This window comes from Amborella trichopoda, chromosome 9 (assembly GCF_054954075.1).
Source record: "Amborella trichopoda isolate Santa Cruz 75 chromosome 9, AtrichopodaSantaCruz75HAP2 v2.0, whole genome shotgun sequence".
Classification (NCBI taxonomy): domain Eukaryota; kingdom Viridiplantae; phylum Streptophyta; class Magnoliopsida; order Amborellales; family Amborellaceae; genus Amborella; species Amborella trichopoda.
The window spans coordinates 46,466,835-46,494,214 of NC_142344.1; the positions used below are offsets into that span (position 1 = coordinate 46,466,835).

General features: G+C 36.5%; 1 protein-coding gene, 1 long non-coding RNA gene and 1 pseudogene across 8 annotated transcripts; all 3 read left to right on the top strand.

Moving 5' to 3' along the window:
- Nucleotides 1–1,411: 1,411 nt before the first annotated feature.
- LOC148780567 (uncharacterized) lies at nt 1,412–5,816 on the top strand. Its single transcript, XR_016041674.1, has 2 exons — nt 1,412–2,369; nt 2,545–5,816. It is a non-coding gene; the product is annotated as an uncharacterized LOC148780567 (long non-coding RNA).
- Nucleotides 5,817–11,018: 5,202 nt separating this feature from the next.
- Nucleotides 11,019–20,938, top strand: LOC105421293 (putative pentatricopeptide repeat-containing protein At2g01510). Of its 7 annotated transcripts, none has more exons than XM_088848449.1 (3): nt 11,019–13,909; nt 15,266–15,328; nt 20,728–20,938. In XM_088848449.1, the coding sequence occupies exon 1, from the start codon at nt 11,257–11,259 to the stop codon at nt 12,931–12,933; it is 1,677 nt and encodes a 558-aa protein (XP_088704575.1). In that variant the 5' UTR covers nt 11,019–11,256; the 3' UTR covers nt 12,934–13,909; nt 15,266–15,328; nt 20,728–20,938. The 7 variants fall into 7 exon arrangements, with proteins under 7 accessions (XP_088704575.1, XP_088704577.1, XP_088704576.1 ...); XM_088848451.1 differs by lacking the exon at nt 15,266–15,328 and adding an exon at nt 16,267–16,359; XM_088848450.1 differs by having other exon boundaries at nt 11,019–13,900.
- Nucleotides 13,518–13,898, top strand: LOC105421041 (pentatricopeptide repeat-containing protein At4g16835, mitochondrial pseudogene; annotated as a pseudogene).
- Nucleotides 20,939–27,380: the final 6,442 nt, after the last annotated feature.

Genomic DNA, 27,380 nt, shown 5'->3' on the forward strand with positions numbered 1-27,380 from the left:
AGCTCAAACAAGATTAACCCCAAGTCTACAGAGAGCTCTGTTTCTTTTTTTTATTGGATTTTTTGTTTCTTTTTTCTTCTTGGTTATGCATAAAGAAGAAAACCCCCATATTCCCTAAGTTTATTTATTTATTATTTATGTTTTATTTTTCTAGTTTGTCACATAAATTTTGATGTGAGTTTTCTTTTTATTGAGAATTACTATTTTGGGGCTCGAGAGTTTGATTAATTTGATTTTGTTTATATAATGTAAAATGTTTTGGCCTTGAGGTGTTTGATTAATTGATCATTATTGCTATCGTTGTTGATGTTGTTTTTGTGGTGTCATTGAACTAATTTTCATTTGGTTTTTTGAGTTAATAATCTAAGTATTCTTTTTCTTTTATTTATTGCTGAAAGTTTATTTAGGAGGTTGTATCATGCAATAGGATTTGATATCTATAAAACTGGGTTCTATGCTATTGTTATTTGCTTACAGAATTTTCGGGTTTTCTGTTATTTGGTTTTTGTACTCATTGGGCTGAAATTTATGGAGCATTCCTTTGCAGAATGAGATATTCTTGGGTTTTCCGGTTACTTTTATCTGGGGTTAAATTTAATTGTGCTGTTGTTGAAATAGCATTATCTCTCATTGGGTAATAGAAAGCCGTGAAATTGAAAATTTTAACTGTGTTTACTTCATGTGACAAGATCATTCTAGATTGAATTGGGATGTTTGCCATATAATTCAGTTTGGAAGTTGTAAGTTTGAATATTTACCTGCTTTTGATTTTTTTTAGTTTAGTTTTTGCTTTAGATGTTGTGGCATCGTGATTTCTCACGTTCTGATTTTGAAATTTGCTCTGTATTAATATATATTATGTGGTGCACACAATGTTGTATTATGCTTGTATACTAAGCATTCAATGTTTTGAGATTAGTATATTTAGCTATGCAATTTATTTATGTCGTCATTGTTTCAAAAAGGGGACCGCCCAGCGCTTGACGGCCGCCTAGGGCTTGTGCCCCACCCGGGGGCAGAATTACGGCTCCTTAAGGGTATTTTTGGGTCATTTTTTTAATACTAAAGGGGTAAAATTGTAGGTTTTAGGTTCATTTAAAACCTAAAACCCATTAGAGGCTATTTTAGAGAGAGAAAACCCAAAAAAAAATTATTTCTATTGGGCCCCACAGGTTCTGGGCGCCCGCTTAGGCGCTGGGCGACCTGGACCCCCCTGACCGCCTAGGTGCCTCCTAGCGCTTTTTGAAACATTAGATGTCGTTCTTGTAGTAAAATTATTAGTGATACTTATCTGCTTTTAACCCTTTTGGTTCATATAGTTATTTTTCTTTCTTTGTAATATTCATAGGCAATTAGTTCTTTTAGTCTTTATATTCTTTTTCATGTGTCTTGCTCGTTGATTTCTCATAACATAAAATGCATTATATAGGCAGTAGCAAGAAAACAAATACGGTGAATATGTTTCCAACTTTACAAACATTATGTCCAGAAAAAGACATGTGTACACATAGGGGTGGTTATGTATGATACAATGCTTTCAATCAAGAAGATAATGCTAAGGAAGCAGTTCTACAATATTGTCCTTCTAGTACATGCCCGACAAACAATAGAATTTTCTTGAAACCATTTTATAGCTTGAATGTTCCTTGTTTGCAATATTTAGACTGGTGGTGCTTTGTTGAGACCATTTTATTGTCCTTCCTTTTGAGTGGAAATAGATGGATGTTCAGATGGATGAATTAAGGTGCTTTGTTGAGGTGATTAGTAGGTGTGATTCTTTCTTTTCAATAAGGTGCATGTTTGCAGTGGTGCTGTAAGAAGGGCTCAAAATGTTTTTTATCTCCAGACCCAACCACAAGGATTTCCATGGGCGGAAAGCAGATAATACTAGAACGAAATGTAATCAATGGGCTTTCAGTGACAAAGACTTGTGTAGTGAGCAAGGAAGAAAGTAATTAACTCAGTTATTTCTCAATAAAAATTCACATATTACTCTATTCTTATAAAATGAAAAACAAATCTTTGGGTCATTATATAAATCATATATAATTATGTTTCCACTTGTGCTTATTTTGGAAAAGTAAGTTATTGCAGGTTGAATTCGGAATGGATATGTAGAACTTTTGCCTTCTTGTATGGAGTTTAGATGGTCTGATGTATAAACAATCATGTATATGTGCTATTGTTAAATGTTCTCTCTTATATCTTGAGCTAGTTTCCCAGTTTCTTGATATTCTATGCAATTAGATTTCTCCCTTGAAAATGTGCTAATAAAGACATGTTGACTCCGGATTCCAGGGAGGAATTTAGTTGGTTGTTTGCATCAAGCAATGGAGAGACATGGTCTATATTGGCGTGTCTCAGCCCTGGTAAGTTCCTGAGGGCGTGTTTGTTTGGGCAAACATTTGGCTTTAGAAACCAAACGTTCACCCATTCTATAGCACTTCTGTGTTTGACACGCAGGAGTGCTAATGCTAAAAGAATTTCTATCTTCTTTTTTTTTTTGGCTCATATGAGAAATGTTTTGCTTCTGTTGAAACCTAGGGAAGCAAAACCTTTTACGTTCAAGCAATACAACAGTGAACAGTTTCAGAAAACCTTATGAACTTTTCTCTCTCCTACTCTCCCTAAATAGATCCAACGATCCACCATTCTACCTTGGCCGCATCTTCACCGCAACTTTGTTGTCTGCATCTGGTGGCTGCCTCCCACCCCAATCTGAGCACTTGAAATCAACCAGTTAGATCTCTCTCTTTCTCTACTCACTCTCTCTTCATGATCTCTCTTCCTCCACCTTGGTTTGCTTGGTGCAGAAGATTCTCCTCTCTCTCTCTCTCTCTTCTTCTTCTCGTTTTTCTATTTCTCTATCTTGTTTTTCTATTTTTTTTGTTTGCAGAAGTGTCTCATCATTGTATATTCTTCCTTGCAGTCCTTTCTCTCTCCCTCTCTCTCTCTCTCTAATTTTATATCATTGCTTATGGTGTGTTAAAGATGTTTGCTTGTGGGCAATTCCCTTTCAGGCCCAAGCAATCTCTCTCTCTCTCTCTCTCTCTCTCTCTCTCTCTCTCTCTCTCTCTCTCTCTCTCATTTTATATATCATTCCTTGGGGTGTGTTGAAATTTTTTGCTTGTGGGTAATTCCTTAGGGTGTGTTGAAAATGTTTGCTGGGAGATGCAGCCAAGCGCAGAACGGTGCTTGACTTCTATAAGAAACTTTCCCCAACTCTATTCCTCTATCTTGTTTTTCTTTTTCTTCACCAGCCCCCACGAGTATTTTCTCAGTCACTTCTTTCTACAAAGCTTGCCAACCTACTCCCCCACCCAATCTTCAGCCCTCTTTATATTTAGCTGGCTTTCTTTGAGAGAGCTTTTGTGGTAGACTAACTCCAAAGAAGGGGCCACCAGCTCCCTAACAGATGTTCTATGTGTAGGGAGGAAGAGGAAACTGAAGCACACCGCTTTATTCACTGCCGTGTTGCCTGCTTCCTGTGGGGTCTTCTGCTTCAGCGTTTCGGCTGGGTCTGGTAACCCTTACTCCATATGCCGCAACTCATCCAGGCCTTCCTCTCTCCAACTTAGTCCAGCCACATGCAATTACCTGTGGCGTGCCACCGTTGCTGCAACACTTTGGATTATTTGGTTGGAGCGTAACAATTGGATCTTTAGAGGTGAACCACAACTGTTCTGGCCATGCACCAAAAGGTAACTTCTTTCATCACCTTCTGGGCCAAAGACAACACGCTGTTCCAACTTTATTCCTTTTCGGACTTCCACCTTAATTGGAAAAATCTGCTGACCCCTAGACCAGCTAGGGTCTCTCGTTCTTTGCTATGGAGACTACCTGAGCCGGGCCAAGTGAAGCTCATTTTCGATGGCTGCTCCCTCGGAAACCCAGGCCTTGCCGGAATAGGGGGAATTTTCTGAGACTCCATTGGAAATACTCTTCTATCTCATTCCCTCTTTGTTGGACACACAAACTCTGCTCTGGCCTAAGCTTTAGCCTTTCTCATGGGCATCCACAAATTTGTTCCATCGTGGAGGTAGGCTAACACCACATCTGACTCCCTCGCTAAAACGGAGCCTCAGTGTAGAGCATCTCGGACCCCTTTCAGCAACTTTTTGAGCTCTAATTGCCCTCCGTAATACTTTATGTTAGAGCAATTTTTGGGGCGCGAAGGGTTTTTTGTATACGAACACCTGGGTGCTTCATTTTTTGTACACCCTTTTATAGCAATGCAACAGTTATCATTTTCAAAAAAAAAAAAGTTCGCTTTCAGGCCCAAGCAATCTATCTCTCTCTCTCTCTCTCTCTCTCTCTCTCTCTCTCTCTCTCCCTCATTTTATAATTCATCCCTTACGGTGTGTTGAAAATGTTTGCTTGTGGGTGATTCCCTTTCAGGCCCGAGCAATTTCTCTCTCTTACGTTTTGGTCTTTGCAAAATCTATAGTTCTACAAAGAAGAATTGCTCTCTCTCTCTCTCTCTCTCTCTCTCTTTCTCTCTCTCTCTCTCTCTCTATATATATATATATATATATATATATATGGGTCTTTGCAAAATCTATGGTTCTACAAAGAAAATGAATTGCAGGGAGAGAATTCTGGTTTATAGGGGGTTTATCACACCTCAATTTATTGGGTTTTTTCTCCTATTTGAGGTGTTATGAACTGCTTTGTATCAAAGCAAATCAAAGGGGGTTTTGGTCCCCCCTTGTGAATTTGGGTTTTCTTCGATGTGTTAGAATCTGCCTTTTGCTTGAAACCCCTCATTTTCTTCACTTCCTCAGTCAATAAGAATTCAATTTTTCTTAAAATTTGACAAATTGATTCACCAAATTTTACAAATTGTTGATTTGGGGTCATGATGAGTTGCATGACATGGTGGAATCAAAGCCACCCGCAGGGCTTATGGTTCATGTTGTAGGGGATGGCCATAGTTTAGGTAGGCCAGAAATATGTATGATGAAATGTTAAAAGGGACTTAAGCCTGATGAAGCTACTTGCATATGTCTCATATCTAGGTTTCCTTGACAAGGCCATGGCACCCTTTATCTGCCATAACAATGCAGGAACACCCTCTGATACCATCTGGTTCTGCTAACGGGGCTCAAACCTTGATCCCCATGGCGTAATTCAAGAAGCACACAACTTCATGACCTTCAGCAAGGAGATGCGTATTTGGGAAGGATTTCTCGGCTGGTGTTTCTAGTGATTGGATTCTTGTAAAATTAATAAAATGGGCATTTGTTGTTAATTTCGAAGATCAGGGATCCTTGAATAGGCTGGATTTTTGGTGATTCTATGTGCACACATATTGGATGAGGGTCTAGACATTTGAAGTGCTTATGGCCAGAACTTGCCCAAGCATATGTAGCATTGTAATGGCTTACAAATGAACTTCCTACTCCCACCATCAGAAGTAGTCATTGATATGACCCAACTTGTGGAAACAAAGAGTATATGAAGAAATCATCCTACATGCTTAATTTAGTTGAGTAATTGGTAATCTTAAAGCAATATATTATCTGAGATGTAGTTATGTCTTGCCTTGATGCTTCACTCTGCCCAAGAGTTAGTTTTTTGCATTTGAAGTTTGCTTTGATGTGGGTTTGTTTGGGAGTGGGGGGAGAGAGCGTTACATTTTAATTTGATGGTTTCAATTGAAGGAGACCGTTTTAGGTGGAATGTCATGGTTTCAATTGAAAGAGACCGTTTTTGGTGGAATGTTTGTGTTTTGAATCATGATGCAATGTTCAGTATGATTCTTATTTCCTCATCTCAAATTATGAACCATTATCTTTAATGGTTACTCTTTCAAAGGGTGTTAGGTTCAATCTCCATATATCCACATCTGATACATATATAAATCTCTCTTAATAGCAAACGTGACAGTTACATTGACCATGTAATATCCATAAGAGATTTTTCTCTTTCAAATTTTGTAATTTTTGTGGAGAATTGTTGATACTACAAGTAGAGTTTACTAGAAACAATTACAAGTTACAATAACGAAAGATAGAGATCAATTATATTCTTTAAAGAAGATAGGGAGTAATGACCACAAAAATTGTATAACAATAATTTAGAACATATGTATTCTATTGCATTTTGTAGAAGCCAAGATTGGCTTTCATCCAAAGTCACCGACCACTTTTTCTTAAAAGGAATATGTGGACTCTTCTCTATGAGTTTTTAATTGCCTATTGAATTAGATATTAGCAAAAAATCTATATTAATTAAGGGAAAAGTTTATATAGAGTTGAGGCTCTAAACAATCAAATTGTAGCCTACCTCAAAATTTTCACTAGAAGAGATTGTTTTGATGTCCAAATATCTTCAAATTGATCATCTCGACATCAATATTCATGAACATGAGAAAAAAAAATAGATTTCAAGTTTGGAAATAGTGTATTTTCAAATGTATTTTTGGACCGTCAATTTTCAATATTTTCAAGTTTTCATAGATCTATTGATCTACACCACTATTTTTGAAGCTTTAAACTTTATAAATAAAGATGAAAATATATTTTAAAGCTATCACAAAGATTTCCAGTATTGAAACCACATTTCTTCACACTATTTGAAGGTAGGCTCTAATTTGATTGTTTAGAGCCTAGGCTCTATACAAACCGCACCTTATTATTAAAGGTGTTTTTATTGGGGTGAGGTAGAGAGAGCATAACGTATTCCTTATGCCCTTGATCTAAACCTTCCATTTCATTAGACCTAATAAGGATTAGGAGTGTATTAAATATCCCTTTCATACAATACACAACGGCCTCATATCCTCAGTTCTCCGGATGCCAAACGTTCCACGGTCAATCAAACACTGGGACCCAAAACTTCTTTAACATTGCCAAACATTTCAGGATCAATCCAACACAAGTACCCAAAGTTCTTTAACATTCTATGCATGCTATCAAACACAATAACAAACAATTCTAGAAAGGTAATATTCCAGTTTCTAGAAAAGAACTTTCAATTTCCAAAGAACATTTGCCTTCCAACAAACAAATAGGTTTCTAGTTTATTTTCTTTTTTTTATTTTATTTTAGAAAAAAATATAGATACCCTCAAAATGAACTTTGCAGACATCCTCCTCCCAATGCTTTTAGTATCGCACTCACAACCCAAAGACTGTTTTTTTTTTCTATTACTCCTGTTCAAAAAGTCAAAATATTTAGAACTAAAATTCGTTTCTCCTCTCTCATTCTCTCTACCCGCCATCTCTCTTTCTCACTCTCTACCTCCGCTCTCTCTTTCTCTCTCTCTACCGGCCCTCTTTCTCTTTCTCTCTCTACCCGCCCTCTTTCACTCTATCTATCCGCCCTCTCTTTCCTCTGGATATCTCTCTACCCACCCTTTCTCTCTAAGAATAGAGATTAGGAGAGAGATTTCGAGATAATGAGAGTGGATACCTGGGCAGAGAGAGAGTGAAAAAATGGGCTGAGAGAGATTGGGGAGAGATATTTCGGGAGAGAGAGGGAGATAGCAATAGCGGCTGAAAAAAAATTATACTCTCTACAAAATCTCACTGGAAAAAACCCCATCTCTCTCTCTCTCCACGAAATATCTCCCTCTCTCTCTCACTGTTGCTATCTCTCTCTCTCTCAGCCTATTTTTCCTCTCTCTCTCTCCCAAAATCTCTCTTCCAATCCCTCTCAGCCCATTTTTCCACTCTCTCTCCCGAAATCTCTTTCAACCAATTTTTTCCCCCTCTCCCAATCTCTCAGTCCATTTTTTCTGCTCTCTCCCAATCGCTATTCTTAAAGAGAGATGGCATGTGGAGAGAGAGATCCAAAGGACAGAGGGAGAAGAGAGAGAGAGAGGGTGCTTAGAGAGAGGGTGGGTAGGGAGAGAGAGGATGGGTAGAGGAAAACTAAGAGAGAGGGCGGGTAGAAAGAATGAGAGAGGAGAATGACGTTTTAGTCTTAAATATTTTAATTTTTTCATTGAGAGGTTAAAGCAAAGAAAATCAATATTTGGATTGTAGGTGTGATACTAAAAGTATTGAGGAAAAATGTCTACAAAGCTAATTTTTGGGGTATTTACAATTTTTTCTTTATTTTAAAATAGTGAGACTGTATGATAAGTTATTTTTTGATATGTTTACGTGTTCATTTGAATTTAATAGCAAGAAGTTCTATCCTCCCCTTTTTATCTAACCGCCCATTTTTTAATGGAGGGTTAAGATTGGCCCAATCACAATGTCACGTCTACACTATTTTATTTTTAATTTTTTTCTATAAATCAGTGGTTCAAAAATTAGTGAGTCACAACGGACTCGCCCGAGTCGGTACGGGAATCCGTAACCTTCTTCTCTTTTTTTCTATAAATCAATGGTCTAAACTCGGCGAGCCGCAACGGATAAATCAATGGTTTAAAAATCGATGAGTCGCAACGGACTTGCCCGAGTCAGTACGGGAATCGGTAACCCCATGCCAATTACATCGGGTTCTGAACCATAAACCGCCTATAAAGGTCACAAACCGGGGAGAACCGGGTCTCTCCGGTTCTCAATCATACATGGCAAGCCTCAAAACAGTACAGGAATCGGTAACCCCGTGCCGATTACATCGGGTTCTGAACCATAAACCGCCTATAAAGGTCACTAATTGGGGAGAACCGGTTCTCAATCACACATGACAAGCCTCAAAACTTAGCCACACGTGGCAAGCCTTCAACCCCACAGCATTGTAACCCCGTGTTTCCACGCGTGCATGTATAATAGCACAACGAAACTATTTATATCACACACTTTTATACTCATTCTTGGATGTGGGATAATTCCCACAAGGTGCATTAAATTAAAATATACATAGAATAAGTATTATTAATATGTAAAGCTATTACACTTGCCATAGCGTGGCTTTATGGTTATTGCTTCTTCTTTGTTGAAGGACGAGTTAGGTTCAAACCCTAGCTCGGGGCACATTATATTACTTTATTTTTTTGTAAAAAAGATAAAAAATAAGCATAAAATAATGTTGTTAAAAAAAAATTATTCCATTTGAAATTCAATCTTTCTATTATCAATCTTTTTTACTAAATTTATTTTAGAATCTAAAAAATTAAAATTTTGAAAAATTGAAGTGTTATTTCGAAAATTGATACGTATTCAAATAATTTCTATATTGATAACCAAATTTTTATTTTATTTATTAATTTTTACATTATAAATCATGTAATGTACTATTTTTCTTACAATTGTCAATAATACATTTTAAATTAGATTATATTATAAAATATTTTGGATTTGTTATTGTTTGTATAATAAAATAATTATAAAATGTTAACCAACAATTTTAATTTCAGTATATAATATTATAGTTAGTTAGGTTGTAATAATTTTGAAATTATTTATTGACTTTTGCATTATAAATCATGTAATATACTATTTTTCTTACAGTTGTCAATAGTACATTTTAAATTAGTTGATATTATAAAATATTTTGGATTTGTTATTGTTTGTATAATAAAATAATTATAAAATGTTAACCAATAATTTTAATTTCAGTATATAATATTATAGTTAGTTAGGTTGTAATAATTTTGGATTATAAGTAGGTTGTAATAATTTGGGTTTTTTAGTGAATTAGGGTTTTTCGCCAATTCGAGATTTTAGTAGCCATTTTTTCATCAATTTAGTATACTCTTTATTGTAGTCGATGTATGATTGATACACTTTATCACTGATAATTCTATGAATTTTCTTTTGTGTAATATAAATTTAATGGTTAACATAAGTTTATGCAAGGAAAGAACGTCTCAATATTCACAAATTGATGAAAAAAAATGAAAGTTAACAATGTAGTACCCTCGTTTCTTATTGGATTCTTAAAAGATAACATTTATAATGAATTTTAATAATTTTTTTGGATTTTTTTAAAGCTTAATCCAACCGAGTTAGACGATTCCCGATCCGGATCTCCGATTCACCGATTCGAATGGTTTTTTGGAGTGCTCGATCTAGGGCACCGATCCGTTTTTTAAACCACTACTATAAACTATTTTGACACCAAATTTTGGACATCAATTTCTCTATTAAACTGGCTCTAGCGAAAAATATAAAAAATATATTTTCAATAAAATAAAATGACCAAAATACCCTTAAAAATTTCAAGGGGTAATTTGGTCATTATTTTTTATCAAAAAATTATTGTTAATATTTTTTATAGATGCGCCCCAATGATAAGAAGGCACGTACCAAATTTTATATTTAGAAAAATTGTATTTAAAAAAACTAAAAATAAAATACTTTGAGACGTCGGATCTAAAAACAAACGATGAGTGACTCTGTTGATAAAAAATAGACGGCTGGATGGTAGGTGGAGGATAGAATTTCAATGTTGTAGAAGGAATATAAAAAGCTTTCCTCCATATATATATATATATATATATATATATATATATATATATATATATATATATATATATATTAGATGATTATGAAACATTTTCATATATATTGATGATTATGAACCATTTTCATCTATGATATGTATGTTATAATCTTTGTTACCGCAACACTCAAAATTGCCAAACTTTTGTGTCAACACGATGTGACACTCCTAGACACAGGGGGATACTTGTATGGGTAGCTGTCTGTCATCATAGAAAAGTTCGGACATAGAGATGAAGTGTCCTAGCTTATGGACGCAAAGTTCGGACACAGCAGAGACGAAGTGTCTTAGTTTATGGAGGCAAAACTTGCCCTAACAGGAGCAGAACTCATAAACTTTGCTTTAAATCTAAATGCTCTACCACAAACGGTTATGAGCCCTAGATGACAATATATTTAGAATTTAATTAGTAATATCAGTCTTTGATGCACATTTGAATAAAGAACGAAGAACTAAAAAACGTTTATGATAATTAGATTGAAAGTAGACTATATGAATGCATGGTCTATTGTCAAAAGAAAAATTTTAAATTTGAGTTTTGTAAAGATGTCATCATCCAAAAATTAGATGATGTCTATTCGACCTCGAGATATTATTGTTTTCAAGTGCATAGAGGACACAACTAAAAAATAATTTTTATTGAGGTTAATATGTGTTGAAATGGTTACATTCCCGAATTTGGGGACCTAAAATGAGTTCTAGATGAAGTAATGCAGGGGAACGTTAAATAGATAGTGTACTCCCGCGGGAGTATACTATCTTTGGGTTTAAAATACTATTTTCACGCCCTAAAAATCTAAACAAAATCAAATGTATGAGAGCGCCATTACACACTGGTGTGTAGCCGCCACCTCTCATGGGGGCCTCACAGACCTGCACCAGACGCCTCATCTTCAAAAACCGTAACCCTAGACAGTTCACCTCCATGCTTCTCTCTGCAACTACCTCTAAAACACGTACCACTCTTTGCAAAACCCAACAATTTCTTGACTCCATCAACGCTCTCTGTGACCAAGGCCAATTGGACCAGGCCATAACACTTCTGCAAGAAACAGATCATCAGGCCATTAAAAAGAGGTTTCCAGCTTACTCTTGCCTTCTTCAAGCTTGTTCTGAATCAATGGCGGCCTCCCTAGCCCAAAAGGTCGAAACCCACATGGCCAAAACCAGTTTTCCCCATTGCCTCTTCTTAAACAATAGACTCATCCATATCTATTGTAAATCTGGTTATATTATAGAAGCTCGTAAAGTGTTCGATGAAATGTCTGAGAAAGACCCCTTCTCTTATAATACAATGATTCACGGATATTGTTGTTTTGGCCTGTTGAATGATGCACGCCAAGTTTTTGTTCAAATGCATGAGAAAAATCAGTTTTCATGGACTATCATGATTGGTGGGTATGTGCGCCATGAATATGCATTTGAAGCTCTTGAAATGTTTGTTGATATGAGTCGAAGTGGACTTAAGCCTCATCCAATTGCTTTAGTTGCAGCCCTTCGTGCTTCAGTCGTGGCTGGGAGCTTAAACCATGGGTTGCAGATTCATGCTGTAGTGTTAAAGATTGGTGTTTTTATGGAAGAAACAGTGAGGAATACCTTGTTGGACGTATACTCAAAGCTTGGAGACATGGAAGAAGCTTGGCATTGCTTCGAAGAGATGGGGAAGTTGGGTGATGCTGTCTCTTTTAATTCTTTGATTGCAGGTTATGCAAGGCTTGGAAAGGGGGAATTATCTCTGGTTTTATATGTTCAGTTTCTTAGAACTGGTCTGAGAATCTCTGACTTTACATTTGTCGGAGTTCTTAGTGCTTGTGCTGGAATTTCAGGCCTTGTTGAAGGCAAGCAAATTCATGCTCTGGTCTTCAGGACTGGTTTCGAGGGCCATGTCTTTGTGGCCAATGCAGTTATGGACATGTATGCAAAATCAGGGGAGCTTGAAAGTTCTTGGAGAGTGTTTGTGGGCATGCATCATAGGGATAACATTTCATGGAATGGCTTGATCAGTGGGTATAGTAGAGAGGGCTTATCAGAGGAAGCTATGAATTTGTTCATAGAGATGTTGAAACATGGAGTTGCTCCCGACGACTTCACCTTTCCGAGCATTTTGAGCTCGTGTGCTAGTATTGGTAGCTTGTTACTCGGTATTCAGGTTCACTGCAAAACCATCCATTGTGGGCTTGAATCCGATGTATTTGTATCTAATGCTATCATTGATATGTATGCAAAATGTGGGTCATTAGAGTCAGCAATGTTGGTTTTCAATGAGAGGTCTAACCTCAACACCATCTCATGGACGGCCTTGATTGCTGGTTATGCACAAAATGGGTTCAATGAAGAAGCCATTAAACTCTTCACCCATATGCTCAAATCAGATTTTAAACCAGACAACGTCACCTTCGCTAGTGTGCTCAGTTCTTGTGCGGGCCTAACTGCTCTTAATTATGGCAAACAGGTGCAAGTCCATGCAATAAAACTTGGTTTTGATTCAAATATATGCACCGCAAGTTCTCTAGCTGGTATGCATGCTACATGAAAGACGCATCGAAGCTCTTTAGTGCAATGCCCATTCGAAATTTGGTGACATGGAATGTCATTATAGCTGGCCACGCACATAATGGAGAGGCTGAGAAAGTTCTTGAACTATTCAGAACAATGGTAGAACAGGATGGCATTGCCCCTGACCATGTCACATATGTGAATGTGCTCCATGCATGTAGCCATGCAGGGATGGTCGAGGAAGGGTATTGGCACTTCAGGTCCATGAGTGAAGATTTTGGAATTACCCCTTACCTTGACCATTATGCATGCATGGTTGACTGCTAGGGCGCTGTGGCCGCTCGATGAGGCCGAGGAGTTTGTGGAGTCCATGCCTATTGAGCCTGATGGGGTAATATGGGGGGCCTTGTTGGGCGCCTGCCAAACCCATAGGCATGTTGAGCTAGCTGAACGAGCAGCGGAAAGGCTCTTTGCCATTGAGCCAATGAACCCTGTTGGCTATGATCTATTGGCTAATATATATTCAGCTTGTGGCCTATGGGAGGGGTTGCAAGAGTGAGGAAGATGATGCACGAGAGGGGAGTGAAAAGGGGGACAGCTTGCTCTTGGGTCGAAGCCCAAATGGGGGTTCATGTTTTTGTGTCCAATGATCAGGTCCACCCAAGACTAAGAGAGATTCACGAGAAGCTTGAGGAGTTGGGAGAGGAAATGATGAGATTTGGGCATGTTCTTGATAAGAGCTTTGTGTTGCAGCAATTGGAAGAAGAGCAAAAGGTGCCAGCTTTGAGCTATCATAGTGAAAAGTTGGCAGTAGCGTTTGGGCTTATTAGTATTGATGCTCCAGCACCCATTAGGGTTATGCAGAATCTGAGGGTCTGTGGGGATTGTCACAGTGCTATGAAGCTTATATCACGGATTGAAGGGCGAGAGATAATCCTCAGGAACTCCACCCGATTCCACCATTTCAACGATGGAATATGTTCTTGTGGGGACTATTGGTGAAGGTAAAGAAAGTATGTTCATCCTCCCAAATTATGACTAAAGGGAAATAACCCAATGGAATATGGGAAAACCACAGTTCATTAGGGTTATCCCTCATCCCTTTGCAATGGAATGCCAGACAGTGATGGAGAGAGTGTAGGACACACCATTGTGGTTGTCCTGTTTGTTGTGCCCAAATCTCTCCATCACCCTGCATATCACTGGATGGTGGGGATCCCAATGTACGATGGTTGTCCCACAGTCTACAGAGATTTTAGTGTGCTTCCATAAACTAGATATGTGTGATTTCTAGTGACATTCTTTTCTGATTGAAATGCGAGATTTTTAGGACATTTATAGGCCAGATGCTGGTGTTAATATACCTGCCAAGTGAAAGACTCAAATTAATTACTCCATAAAGAGTTCTAAAATACACAATATTTATTTAGTATCATCTGATGACGGCGATTCCATTTCCTTTTTCCTATCATTATTGATATTGCCTGTGTTGCCATCGTCTTTTCTAATCCTTGTATACATCTTTCAAAACTCAAAACTAACAGATGACCATAATAAACTTTACTCGTCTAGAATATTACTGTAGTTTTCTTTTTGGAGGAGGGAATCTAATATGAATTTGTGCATGTTGGTAAAATACTACCTAGGCCAGACTGCAAAGAGCAGCTAGACCTTGAGAGAGGCCACTTGATCATCCAAACTCAATACTGGGAATTATCTAAAAAAGAACTTTGTATGAGAATCCTTCTCATACAAAGTTTGATAAGTATATATTTTTTTAGAGAAATGATCCTATAGGACCCTCCACCCATGTGACCATTAAATTTGGCATGGATCTATAGAAAAGTCAAATCCCACACCCATGTGATAACTTTTTTAGAGATCCATGCCAATTTTAATGGTGATCTTTTGGGGTCCTACATATACGAGTAGGAGAGGGTCCTATAGGATCATTACTCTTATTTTTTATTTTTGTTTTCCTTTTGCTTTTTGGAGAATAACATTGAAATGGAAGTTAAGAGAGGGAAACCAATCCAAAAGCAAAACCAAAAAGAGAGAGAGGCCAGGGCATTGAGAGGAAACCATCCATACGTATTTTCCAATTATTTAATATCTTTGTATCTATTCCCCGTATTGTTTCTCATGCTACTATTAATTTTCATTTTCTTTGATCTTCTCAATGCACTATTTTCCATCATTGCATCCTTGAATGCAATAAAAATGAGCAAATGTGCTATTATTTTCCCACTTGTTATAGTAATTCTAATTAAGTGTACGTTAGTATTATTGTATGGTAAATGATATTGAATATTCAACTGCAACAGTATATTATAATAATAAAATGTTTGGGCGTGTTTGTTTGATGGCAGACCCGAATCTTCCGCTAAACAAGCATGCCATTCAAAGTCAAACTGGACAAGTAGAACATGACTGTACCTTACAAAGACCGTTCTACCTCTTCAGACAATGCCATTAGCCTCTTTCTTGTTTTTTTGTTGTTTCTGTTGCTTTGTTTGTCTTTGTCATTGTGTTGTCTGCCGACATGGACTTTTTATGTCTACCTTCAAGTGTGTGTGTATGTGTGTGTGTGAGAGAGAGTATTATGGAAGACAAACGAGCAAAGAGAGAGAATTATGAAAGACAAAAGAGCAAGAGAAAGAGAGTATTATGAAAGAGAAAAAAGCGAGAGAGAGAGAGAAAGCGAGAGAGAGAGAGAGAGAGTATAATGAAAGACAAAAAGCACTTCCAAACTTACATATGTTGTGGCATGCTTCTGACCATCCAAAGAAATATCCAAAAATGCCGCTGATTATTCTGGAAATTGTCTTAGTACTTGGATTGGCCTTGAATTTCTCTACATTCTAATCCAGTTGACATTTCCAATGCTTCTATTTTGTCTTAACTGAACTTAACATGGATTGATTTTTATAGAAGTGGTTTCCCTAACTTTTCTCCAAAATCTTTCTTAATGTATGTTCTTGGTTCATTTTCTGTGAGAGACTCTTTTAAGTTTCGATCCATGTTATAATCCTCCTTTATCATCCTTTGTTTTCTCCCATTTCTTTTAAGAAATTCTTTTTATTAAGTCTGGGATAAGGAGGAGAGCCTGACCATAGTGTACATCTGAGAAAAGGAGCCGTCCTTACCTTCAGATACTCTTTTTCCAAGAATTGCTACTGCTACTATTACTTGAATCTTGTTATATTGCAGGCCAGATTTACTTTTTTTTCCCCCTCTTGTCCAAGTGTTTCTTTTTTTTTTGCCTTCCACCTGTATGAGGTCTTTAAATGGTTGATCTTTAGTTTATATTTAAATATGTACATGTTACTTGTCAAAACAAATTTGTTTTGATATTTGTTTTTGGGTGCAGACTGTTACGACCCCTTGGATCCGAATGGGAATATAACAATTACGTATGATATCATTTCATGGACCACTGATACCGATGGTTATAACAATTATGGTCAGTAGGAGTTCCTTGTGATGCCGTGCAGATTAATCAATGCCCCTACTGCATTCATGGATCTAATGAATAGGGTGTTCCGACGTTTTCTAGATAACTTTGTGGTGGTCTTTATTGATGATATTTTGGTATACTCAAAAAGCTGGGAGTTACATGAGCAGCATCTAAGATCTGTTTTGCAAACTATAAAGTAAAAAACGTTGTATGTCAAATTAGTAAAAGTGAGTTTTGGCTTCCCAGCGTAACCTTCCTGGGTCACATTATTTCTCAGGATGGGATCGCGGTCGACCCCCCCAAAGTTGATGCCATACTTAGATGGGAGAGGCCAGCAAATGTGACTGAAGTTTATAGTGACCTGGGGTTAACCAGATTCTACAGGCACGTAAAGTTCATATGGTCAGAAGATTGTGAGAGAAGTTTTGAAGAACTTAAAACAAGACTGACCACCGCCCCGATCCTGGCATTTCTCGAAGGAAATGAAGACTTCGTGATTTATACTGATGCATCTCATAAAGGGCTCGAGAGTGTACTAAGGTAGAGAGGTAAGGTTATTGCTTATGCCTCCAGGCAATTAACGTCGCACTAGCAAAACTACCCTACTCAAGATTTGTAACTCGCAGCAGTAGTATTTACACTAAAAATCTAAAGGCACTACCTCTCTGGAGCCCAGTTTAAGGTGTTCATGGACCACAAGAGCCTCAAGTACCTGTTTTCTCAGAAAGACTTGAACATAAGGCAAAGGAGATAGATGGACTTACTAAATGATTATGATTGCACAATCGAATACCATCCAGGTAAGATTAATATAGTAGCCAACGACTTAAGCAGGAAAATCATGGTCTCCATGGCACAATTGATGGTGCGAGAAATGAAGTTGTTGGAGGATGTAATGGAATGCCACTCATCCAACCTCTCGGTGAAGGGAGAGAAGTATTGTCATGTCTAAGGGTGGAGCCCCCACACTTCCAACGAGTCCTAGCGGCTTAGAAAGAATATCCCCACCTGATGAAAATCTTCGAAGAACAAAAAAGAAAAGAGGATTTTACTTTAGGCTGTAATGGACTGTTAAAGTTTGGGCCGAGTATGTGTTCCCAATGATGAAAGTGTAAAAAGGGCCATTCTGAAGGAAGCACATCACTCTCGTTACACGATACATCCTGGGGGTACGAAGGGAATTATTAGGGCCTGAAATAGTTTAGCTAACCGCTAAAAGGATCTCCTTAATTAGAGAACAGCTCAAGGCAGCCCAAAGTCGGCAAAAGAGTTACACCGATAATAGAAAGAGAGACCTCGAGTTTGAGGTAGGAGACCGGGTCTTCTTGAAGGTATCGCCAACCAAGGGCGTTACGAGATTTGGTACGAAAGGGAAATTAAGCCCACGATTCATTGGATCTTTTGAGATTCTGAAAAGGATTGGGGGCGTGGCATACCGACTTGTCCCGCCACCTGATTTGGCCAACCTCCATAATGTCTTCTATATATTCCTACTGAAGAAATATCAACCTGACCCGTCCCATGTTTTGGAGTACGAACCAATCCTACTCAGGGAAGACTTAACCTATGTTGATCCACCGATCGGGATATTGGACTAAGAGTGCAAGTATTACGCAATAAGGAAATTCCTTTAGTCCGAGTACAATGACAATATCACTCAAAGGAAGAATCAACATGGGAATGGGATGATGAAATTAGGGAGAAATACCCCCACCTCCTTGATCAATGATTTTGGGGACAAAATCCTTTTTAAGAAGGGGATGATGTAAGGACCGCAGTTCGATTGCACCAGACCACTCGCAGCAGTAGAGAGAGAGAGAGAAGGGAGTCGAGAAAGAGAGAAGCGCACGACCGGCGCTAAGGGCAAAGGTTAGCACCGTCTGGGCGGTTGGACCTAGTGTCGTCCATGTAGCATGGAAGCTATCGCCGCGCGTAAGAGTGAAGAATGGTAACGCCACGTGCGAGCAAGGGGTATCGTCGCGAGCGTGAGAGGATTATTGCCTCACGCGAAAGGCGTAAGAAGCATCGTTGCACGTAAAGGAGATTAACGTCGCGCGTGAAATAAGTTATCATCGACTGGAGCATCGCCGCAAGCTTATTGCCGCCTGGATTAAGGACACGACAGAGAGGAGAGGGAGAGAGGCAGGCTTTCACCGCGTGGAAGGCTATCTCTGCGTGGAAGGCAGAGTATCGCCAGAAGAAGAGGAGGCTATTGTCGTGCGGGTTAAGCGTTGAACAATAGCCGACAGGGTCAGCGCCATTCCGCTTTTGTCAGAAACGCGTCGCGCGGTTGATGCCCACTGCAGTTTTCTTCCCCACCTACCTCGATGTCAACCACAGTGAGCTTCACCAACTCCCACCAACCCTCACCTACCCCCGCGTCTTTAAATAGCGCCCTCTACCCATCGTCATGCACGTGCCTGCATCATAGCCGTGGGAGTGCTATCGTCGTGAGGAGGCCTCTGGGACGAAGGCGACTATGTGAAGCTACCGTGGAGAGCACCAAGGGCAACGGGCGAACTGCGTGCTGTGAGCCTGTAAGTGGGTTTAGTGCTATGTTCTTCAGCTTTATTGGAAATTAATAGAACATTGTCAATGGGAAGAATGAATTGGGAAATGAACGAAATAGGGTAAAATAAATGGTTGAGAATGCATTGAAGTTTTTAAAGAAATCATAGGGCCTTTTTTTGCTACACTCGCAAGCTTATCCAATGAGATTTAAGTTGGTTCATAAGTAAGTAACATGACGATGATACATAGAATTTCCAGCAAAAGTTAAGGCTATTGCTCAGTGCTTTTCACTAGCCAAACGATGCCCACTTGGGCCCAAATCAGTTTCAACGAAAGACGTACAGGTCTAGTTAAAGTTTGCCTCATGCACCATGTTATAATATCATGAAAATCAAGAGATATGGCCGCTTATGCGAGATATGTCACTGCCACAGTTGCTGTAAAGCAATTGTGAACCTGTTTGGGCCGCATTTTCGACCAGGTGAACGACGCCTAAATGCCTCAAATCTGCCACCGATGTAAAGTTTTGTGAATGAACGTAAAGTTGCATGTTTTGAGATTCTCAAAGTTCCCTATAAATGTTGAGTTATGTTTGAAGATGCATAGACACGTCATTACTCATTACTAGTGCTCATTTGAGGCCGCACCTTGATCTTGTGAATAAAGTTTGATTTTCTCAATAAGTGAAGCATCTAACTTTCTTGCTTAGTTACTAAGATGTATTGATCAAGTAATGAGTGTGACTGCCACATGATAATTGCCATGTATAGGCCATGGGAATAAGGGATTGATGACACTTAACAAATAGGTGAAGAGTAAACGACACAATATTGATACAACTTATTCATGATGAAAGCTCCTTGATAATTGTCAAAATTCCATTGATAATGCTCATGTATGAATGTGATGCTATGAATCACGAAATAAATGCCCCGTGATGATTGCCATATTGTTATGATACTACTATGATGAGAATGTTATGTATATGCCATGAGGCAAATAAATTGACTGGTATAAATAGGATGGAATGAGGCCTTAATGATGACCACTACGCATTGGGACCCAAGCCCATTGGTAGTGACTATTGTATTGTTTTATTGATGAAAATGCTACCCACTACGCATTAGGACCAAAGCCCATTGGTAGTGTATATTGTGTGATTATACTGATGATAATGCTGACCACTGTGCATTGGGACTTGAGCCCTTTGGTAGTGGATACTGGGCTTAATGATGAGAACACTGGCCGCTACACGGTGGGACCCGAGCCTATCAGTAGCGGAGCTAGGTTTACCGAGATAGTGATGTCGGTGTATTCCCTAGCCTGCACAATGATAAGAACAGGTTAGGGGAGAAAAGAGGGTCGCTCCCTATGATTCAAAATATGAGATATGAGATCTGATTTAATGCCTTGCAAGGTGACGGCTTGTTGAACCCCCAATGCGCACTGGGGACCGTGTGCGTAAGTTGAGGGTATTACGAAGCGGATTGCCCCGCTTGTCATCACCCTCTCTCCTATGGGATGGTAGAAGCCCTAAACAACGGGATTCGCTTAGCTTGATGGGCAGGACTTCTACTAGCAGGAGTCGGTGAATTAGGGAGTGAGTATATGATGTATATATTGGAATTATGATTTCTCCTATATTGCATGCCTGGTGGTGCTTATGTTTGATGCACTTTTATATTAGATATCTTGTTATAACGGCTGCATTGATTTGATAACCAATATGCTCGACTACTGCGCTATTATAAATGATGATTAATGACACTATTTCTTGCACCTGAGTATGTTTAATAGCCATGTATAACACTAGATCTGCTTATTGAGCTTCAAAGCTCATTCCACTACATTTTCTCCCTGTAGATTGAAAGCAACATGTTACAAGTCGGAGGTATGGGCTGCAGCTTAGGACTGAAGCGACTACTTTTTGAAGAAGCTGGAGAATCTTGTATGTTTTGGGCCCTTAGCCTTGCTTAGATTGTTCTTAGAAATTTTGTAATTATGGGCTTTGGAGCCTTGAACTTGATTGTATCACCTTTTGAACTATAATATAATGTAATATCTTTCTCAGGAATGGGCTTGTTAAGTTTTACTTCATAGCAGTGTTCATTTCCTTGGTTTGTTGATTACCATATAAAGGAGTTAAATTTACCCCACCTGGGTGATAAACGCTGCATTGGGATCACGAACCTACGCCCGATCGCCTTCTGTTGTGACGGGTAGGTAGACGGGAGCAAGGTCGTGACATTTTCCTTAGGGGGTATTTGCATAGAAAGCTTGTTTTGGGGGAAAAAGTGAGAGAGAAGTTAGGTTGGGGTAAATTGCATAGAAAGTGTGGTCTTGGGTTTTTTTTTTAATTTTTCCTATATTTTAATAAAAAATTACAACGAACACTTGACTTTTATTTTATGTATGATATATTTTACCCAAAAATTACAACGATCACTCCACCCTTATATTATTGTTATGGTTATATTTTACTAAAAATTTATAATGAGCACCCCACTGGCGTTTTTCTTAGAATAGCTATTCATACTAAAATTCTAATTTTGTTGAAATATTGTTCAAAATTATAGATAAAAAAAAAATTCAAACCTTTTTAATTTTTAAGTATTATGTAATTATTTAAATTGAAAGTCTTAGATTTGGCTACTTTTAAATTGAGAATATGATATATATATATATATATATATATATATATATATATATATATATATATATATATATAAATTATCAAATATTATTGAACCACTCAAATTTAAAATATTATAATATTGACTGATATTTTAAAAAGTAAAAAATACTTAAAAGCAATATACATGTTTAGTCTCTTCCAATGTCCTAACATTAATCACCAAACTTTGTTCGCTAAACAAACCTATATTCAAGTTTTAGTTTTTGAAGTATTTTAGCACCACAAATTAGGTGGAAGTTACATAGAAATGCTTGAAAGGCTAATAGAAAAAATAAAAAGGGAAAAAAAAACTTATCGTAATAAAAGTATGTTACTCCAGTGCATGTCATATTAAAAGCATGCGACTTCAAACTAAGAATCATTTTTTAGGAAATAGAATTTTGATTTCTTATATGTTTTGAGAAATTTTTTGGTTATTTCTTTATATGTTTAATGTTTCTACAAAACACTTGTAGAGCACGTTCATTTCGCTAGTATATACATATACAGAAAAAGTTAACAATAGCTTAACATTTATAATGAATAGTAATATAAATGGAATGAGAACCATCAGATCTTCATCATGTGGTTCAAAATGCATATCAGTATATGAATTTTAATATTTTTTCTAGAAATCAGATCATAATGAAATTTTAGACGTGTTTACTAAAAACGTACAATATATATATATATATATATATATATATATATATATATATATATATATATATATATATATATATATATATATATATATATATAGATAATATTTTCCAAATTATAAAATAACTGAAATACCCCTAAAAATGACAGGGGTAATTTGGTGATTTTAAATTATGAAAAATAATTTTTTTATATTTTTATATGGTTTGAAATAGTGTTAGGTATATACACCCAAATTTTATCTGAATTAGATTTATAAAAAAAAAACAACTAAAATCCATATGGTGATGTACATTCTGAACCACTCGATGAAGATCTGCGGCTAGGATTCCACCTATATTACTATTTGTTATAGCTGCTCAGCTATTGTAAGGTTTACTCTTCTCATATATATAATATATTATTTATATACCATCTATGATGATAGTATGCAAAATATTATATAGTATTAATATACCTAATATTTTCTAATTTTACATGCTTAATTTAAAAGACTGATATATTAGGTAAGTAAATAATATTGAATATTTAAACATATATTTTGGATTTTAGACATCTTGTAAGACAAATTATATTTTAAAAATTTGTATGAGATAACTAAAAAATATATGTTTAAAGTTGAAATTTTAACTGGATATATTAAACACTATATTTGATGATGATTAAGCCTTGATATCTCATAATGGTAGATCATGATTTCTTCTAGCCAACCCCAAATAGTTGCGAAAAAGCCTCTGAAGATGATGATGATGATCTAACTAAACATAAATATTTTGTTTTATTTAATTTATATGTTTAAACTTCAATATATATCTATTAAATTATGTAGCTAAGTATAAATAATCTAATGTATGCATAAAATTATAGCCTAGGCTCTAAACAATCAAATTAGAGCCCACCTTCAAATAGTATCAGGAAATGTGGTTTCCGTACTAGAAATATTTTTGGTAGCCTTAAAATATATTTTTATTTATAAAGTGAAAAGCTTCAAAAATAGTGGTAATCGACATATCTATGAAAACTTGAAAATCTTGAACATTGACGGTCCAAAAGTGCATTACAAAATACACTATGTCCAAAACTTGAAATCTATTTTTTTCTCATGTCCTTGCATCTTGATGTCGAGATGATCAATTTGAAGATGTTTAGGCATCAAAACAACCTCTACTAGTGAAAATTTTGAGATATGCTCTAATTTGATTGTTTAAAGCCTCAGCTCTATGTAAACTTTTCCATGCATAAAATCTCTAGTTTTAAATAATCTACTAATGGCACGTGCACTGCACGTGATTGAGAAAGAAAAATGGCGTATGCTATGTCTGAACCGTAAAGCTTGAACAATATGCACTTCACCACCATGCATTTGTTTGCATTTCTCTCTAATTTACCTTTGGCTTTCACCACCAATAATCTCTTCATTCATTAGGGTTGGGTACCACCAATAATGCCTTTTGTTGTTTAACTAATTCTCATATCCATTTAAGAATAAATGTGTTTGAAAAATTTGAAAAGGATGTTAAATTAATTCAACTGGTAGATTTAATAATAAAAGTGCAAAATGTAACCATGAAACAATTAAACAATTAAACTTTTATAAACCTAAGTTCAAAGCAACCACCTTTCCCTAGAGTGGCTAAACTAATTTAGAATTGTTAAACCTCTATTGTATACAAATAAGATACTCATTGTGTTGGATAAATTTTCTCAAACTCATACTTCATGAAATATTTTGCCACATATGCATGGAATTAAGAGCTCAATATTTTCCGCAACGGCTCTCAATTTTTCCTAAATAAAAGTATGTGATGATTTATATATAATAATAATAATAATAATAATAACAATAATTTACATGGTATTAGTAAAATGTGGAACACAGGGCATTAGTAACGTTTTGAGTACACACAGAGAGAGGATTTATTTTGGTTGGGGGAGAGGGGGCGAGAGAGGAGGCTATTAATGAGTCCAAGTACATTTATACTAAATAAAGAAAAGACTTGGCTTTATTTGTCTTGAGAGGTATGGATGTTGTTTTTCTGTAAAAATAGTAATGAAAATGATGTCAATAAATAATGTAAATCGCATATATAATAGTATGTGAAAAGTATCAGAGTTTAACATCATGATAGGATGATTTATTTCAATGTGACCCATTGCTCTAACCTTATGTTCTTGTATTTTATGGAGTGATGCTTTCAATTGATTATTTGAACCATATACTAAGTCAAGGGAGTACAGGTTTTCTAAATTTCTATCACTAAAACAAAAATTAATGTATAGTCTTTCTACTATCTCTTGATCATTGAAGAAACGGTTGGCTTCTCTCTTTTGTTCCTTAGGCAACGTGCGTCTTCCTCTCTCTTGCTAGCAACTTTTCATTTTCCTCACAGTAAAGAAATATGAGCGCAAAGCCATCGAGAGAATTCTGAAAATTCTATCAAAGAAACCCTATAATTTACTGAAGGAAAAAGTTTATATAAGGATACTACCTTATAATGTAGAACTATGGATGCCCTAAAAAATCCATCAAAAAAGGTAGTTTTAATGTTGAAAAGCTCTTTGATTGATCATCTCAATGTCGAGATCTATGACTATGAAAAATAAAAAGATTTTAAGTCTTAGAAATAGGGCATTTTACAACATATTATCTACACCATCCATTTATTTTCAAGATTTTCATATGTTTCTAGATCTACTTGATTTTAACCATTTTTTAAATATAAAATTTTATAATTAGATATAAAAATAGATTTTTAGATAATCCTAATAACATTTTACATCAAAATTATGTACCATGATAAAATTTGAAGGTGCACCTTACCTCCACACCTACGGATGCATCTATATTCAAACTGCACCCTTTACTGAAACACAATACACTTAAAAAAAAAAACCTAGAAATCATGTAATCCCCACAGGTTTAATCCAAAAAAGAAGAAAATATAAGAATTACAGAACCTGCATTTTCCAGCCCAAAAAAAATCCCAAAAAACAAATGCTGAGTTTACAGAGCCATGGAGAGAGTTCCAAAAATTTTACAGTTTGAGATTCAAAGAAATATGAGTGCATAGCTATGAAGAGATTTCTGAAAATTTTACAAAGTGAGATTCAAAGAAATATGAGTGCAGAGCTATGAAGAGTATTCCAAAAATTTCCTCACTAAAAAAAATAAACTCTTGAAGAATTGATTGTTCTTTGTGAGGGGCCGTTGTTCTTTGGGTCTCCTCACGTCTCTATACTATTGGCTCTTGTATTCTCCCTCCAATGGCAAAATTAATTGGCTCTTGTATTCTCTCTCCAATGCCAAAATTAATGTGTGGGCTCTCTACTATCTCACTTGTTTATTGAAAAAACGGTTGACGTTGGCTTCTCTCTCATTCCTTATGGGAATGTTGGTCTTCCTCTTTATTGCTAGCAACTCTTCGTTTTCCTCACAATAATGTCCATCTTCTTCTCTCTCTTGCAACACTTAGTTTTCTTCACAAGCCCCCTCTTTCGCCCGTATTTTGCCCATCTTCCTCGCCCTTGCAATATTTCCTTTATGCGCTACCCCCCACCGCCCATATTTTGATGCCAAACATCTTATGCATTTAGTGAGTGCAATGCGATTGCCAAACTAAGTGGCGTTTTATATAGAGAAGGTGATCTAAAATATAATTTTTTTGCATATGTTAGATTATCTGAAAAACTTGACTTAAAATTAGATTATAGGATGGAAATCAAATGTTATAAACTGGTTAGGAGCGGTGATTTGGTTCAAGTGAAAGGTTCTAGAAGGATAAGAGGAATGTTCCAAAGGATATGGATGGAAGTGAGAAAAAATATCATCACTTATGGTCGGACTGAGTGTATGGCCCTTGATAAAGCGGAATGATAATACAAGATTTCTGTAGCTGAACCAAGCAATTAGTGTTAGTCCCAATAAAAAATTAATAAATAAATAAATAAAATTGATAAACTACTTACTTGGACCTATCCTTAAATCACACAAGGGACTTACGGTTTTATACCAAAAACTATATAGACCAAGCCATCCGGCGACAGGCTACCTTGAGAGTCATCTTTGGTGAATCTCATTCACCACTTTTCCATCCTTCTCTATGTTATTCTCTTGAGGGGTTAACCTCTTTTTATAGTGAATTATTTGGTTTGTAACTCTCACATACATGGTCTATTGGAGTTGAGATCCAAGTATAACTCTTGCCTTAATTCCCTTAAGTGCTGCTAATTAGGATTAACAAGTTGTCACCAAACTGTTAATCTTATATAATGAGCTAAACTTGTCATTAGTCCACTAATAATTCACATAATACAATGTCATTCAAGCATTCCTACAATTTGATAAAAGATATTTAAAAATTAAATAGTATTGTACATCTATAATATAGAAAAAACAATTCTTACAAGAAATCCAAACACACCACTATGTTTTGGCTTCAGTGTAATACTATAAAAACTCCAAAATAGATCTTAGTATATGGCATTGCCTCATATCAACTACATGGGAATTCACATATATTATACAGTATGGCTTTAGTACTATTATTGAAAAATAAATTCTTGGGAGAAAAGTGCCAGAAAGGCTACATTTACAACATCTCCCACTTGGCCTGAAGGCTCTTTAACATCTTGTACAAGACATTGTTTTATGCTTTCCATATGTATTTTTCATATACCCCGCCTGAAGGCTCTTTGACATCTTGTACATGGTATTGCCTCATGCTTTCCACATGGGATTTCCATATACATACCAATATGGTTTTATGCACTATTATTGAATTTCTACTTGGACTTATCTCAATCTCATAGCTACTACATGTTTCTCGAATGTGTCCCAACTCAAAGCCTTAGTCAATGGATCTACAGTCATCTCATTTAAAGGTATATACGCAACTGTTATATCTTTATAGCAACTATTATATGTCCATATTCCACTACATTTCGAATATGATGGTACCTCCTTTGAATGTGCTTTGATTTAGAGTTTATTTTTTAATCTTTGATAAAGGCAATGGCTGCTTGATTATCATATAATATATTTATGAACCCATTCCTAATGCATTCCAACTTTAAATGCATGAGGAAATTCCTCAACAACCTCTTGTGATCCTAAACTGGAAGCCACATACTCTACTTCCATTCTTGCTTTACACAATCTGGTTTTTTACTGCACCATGAT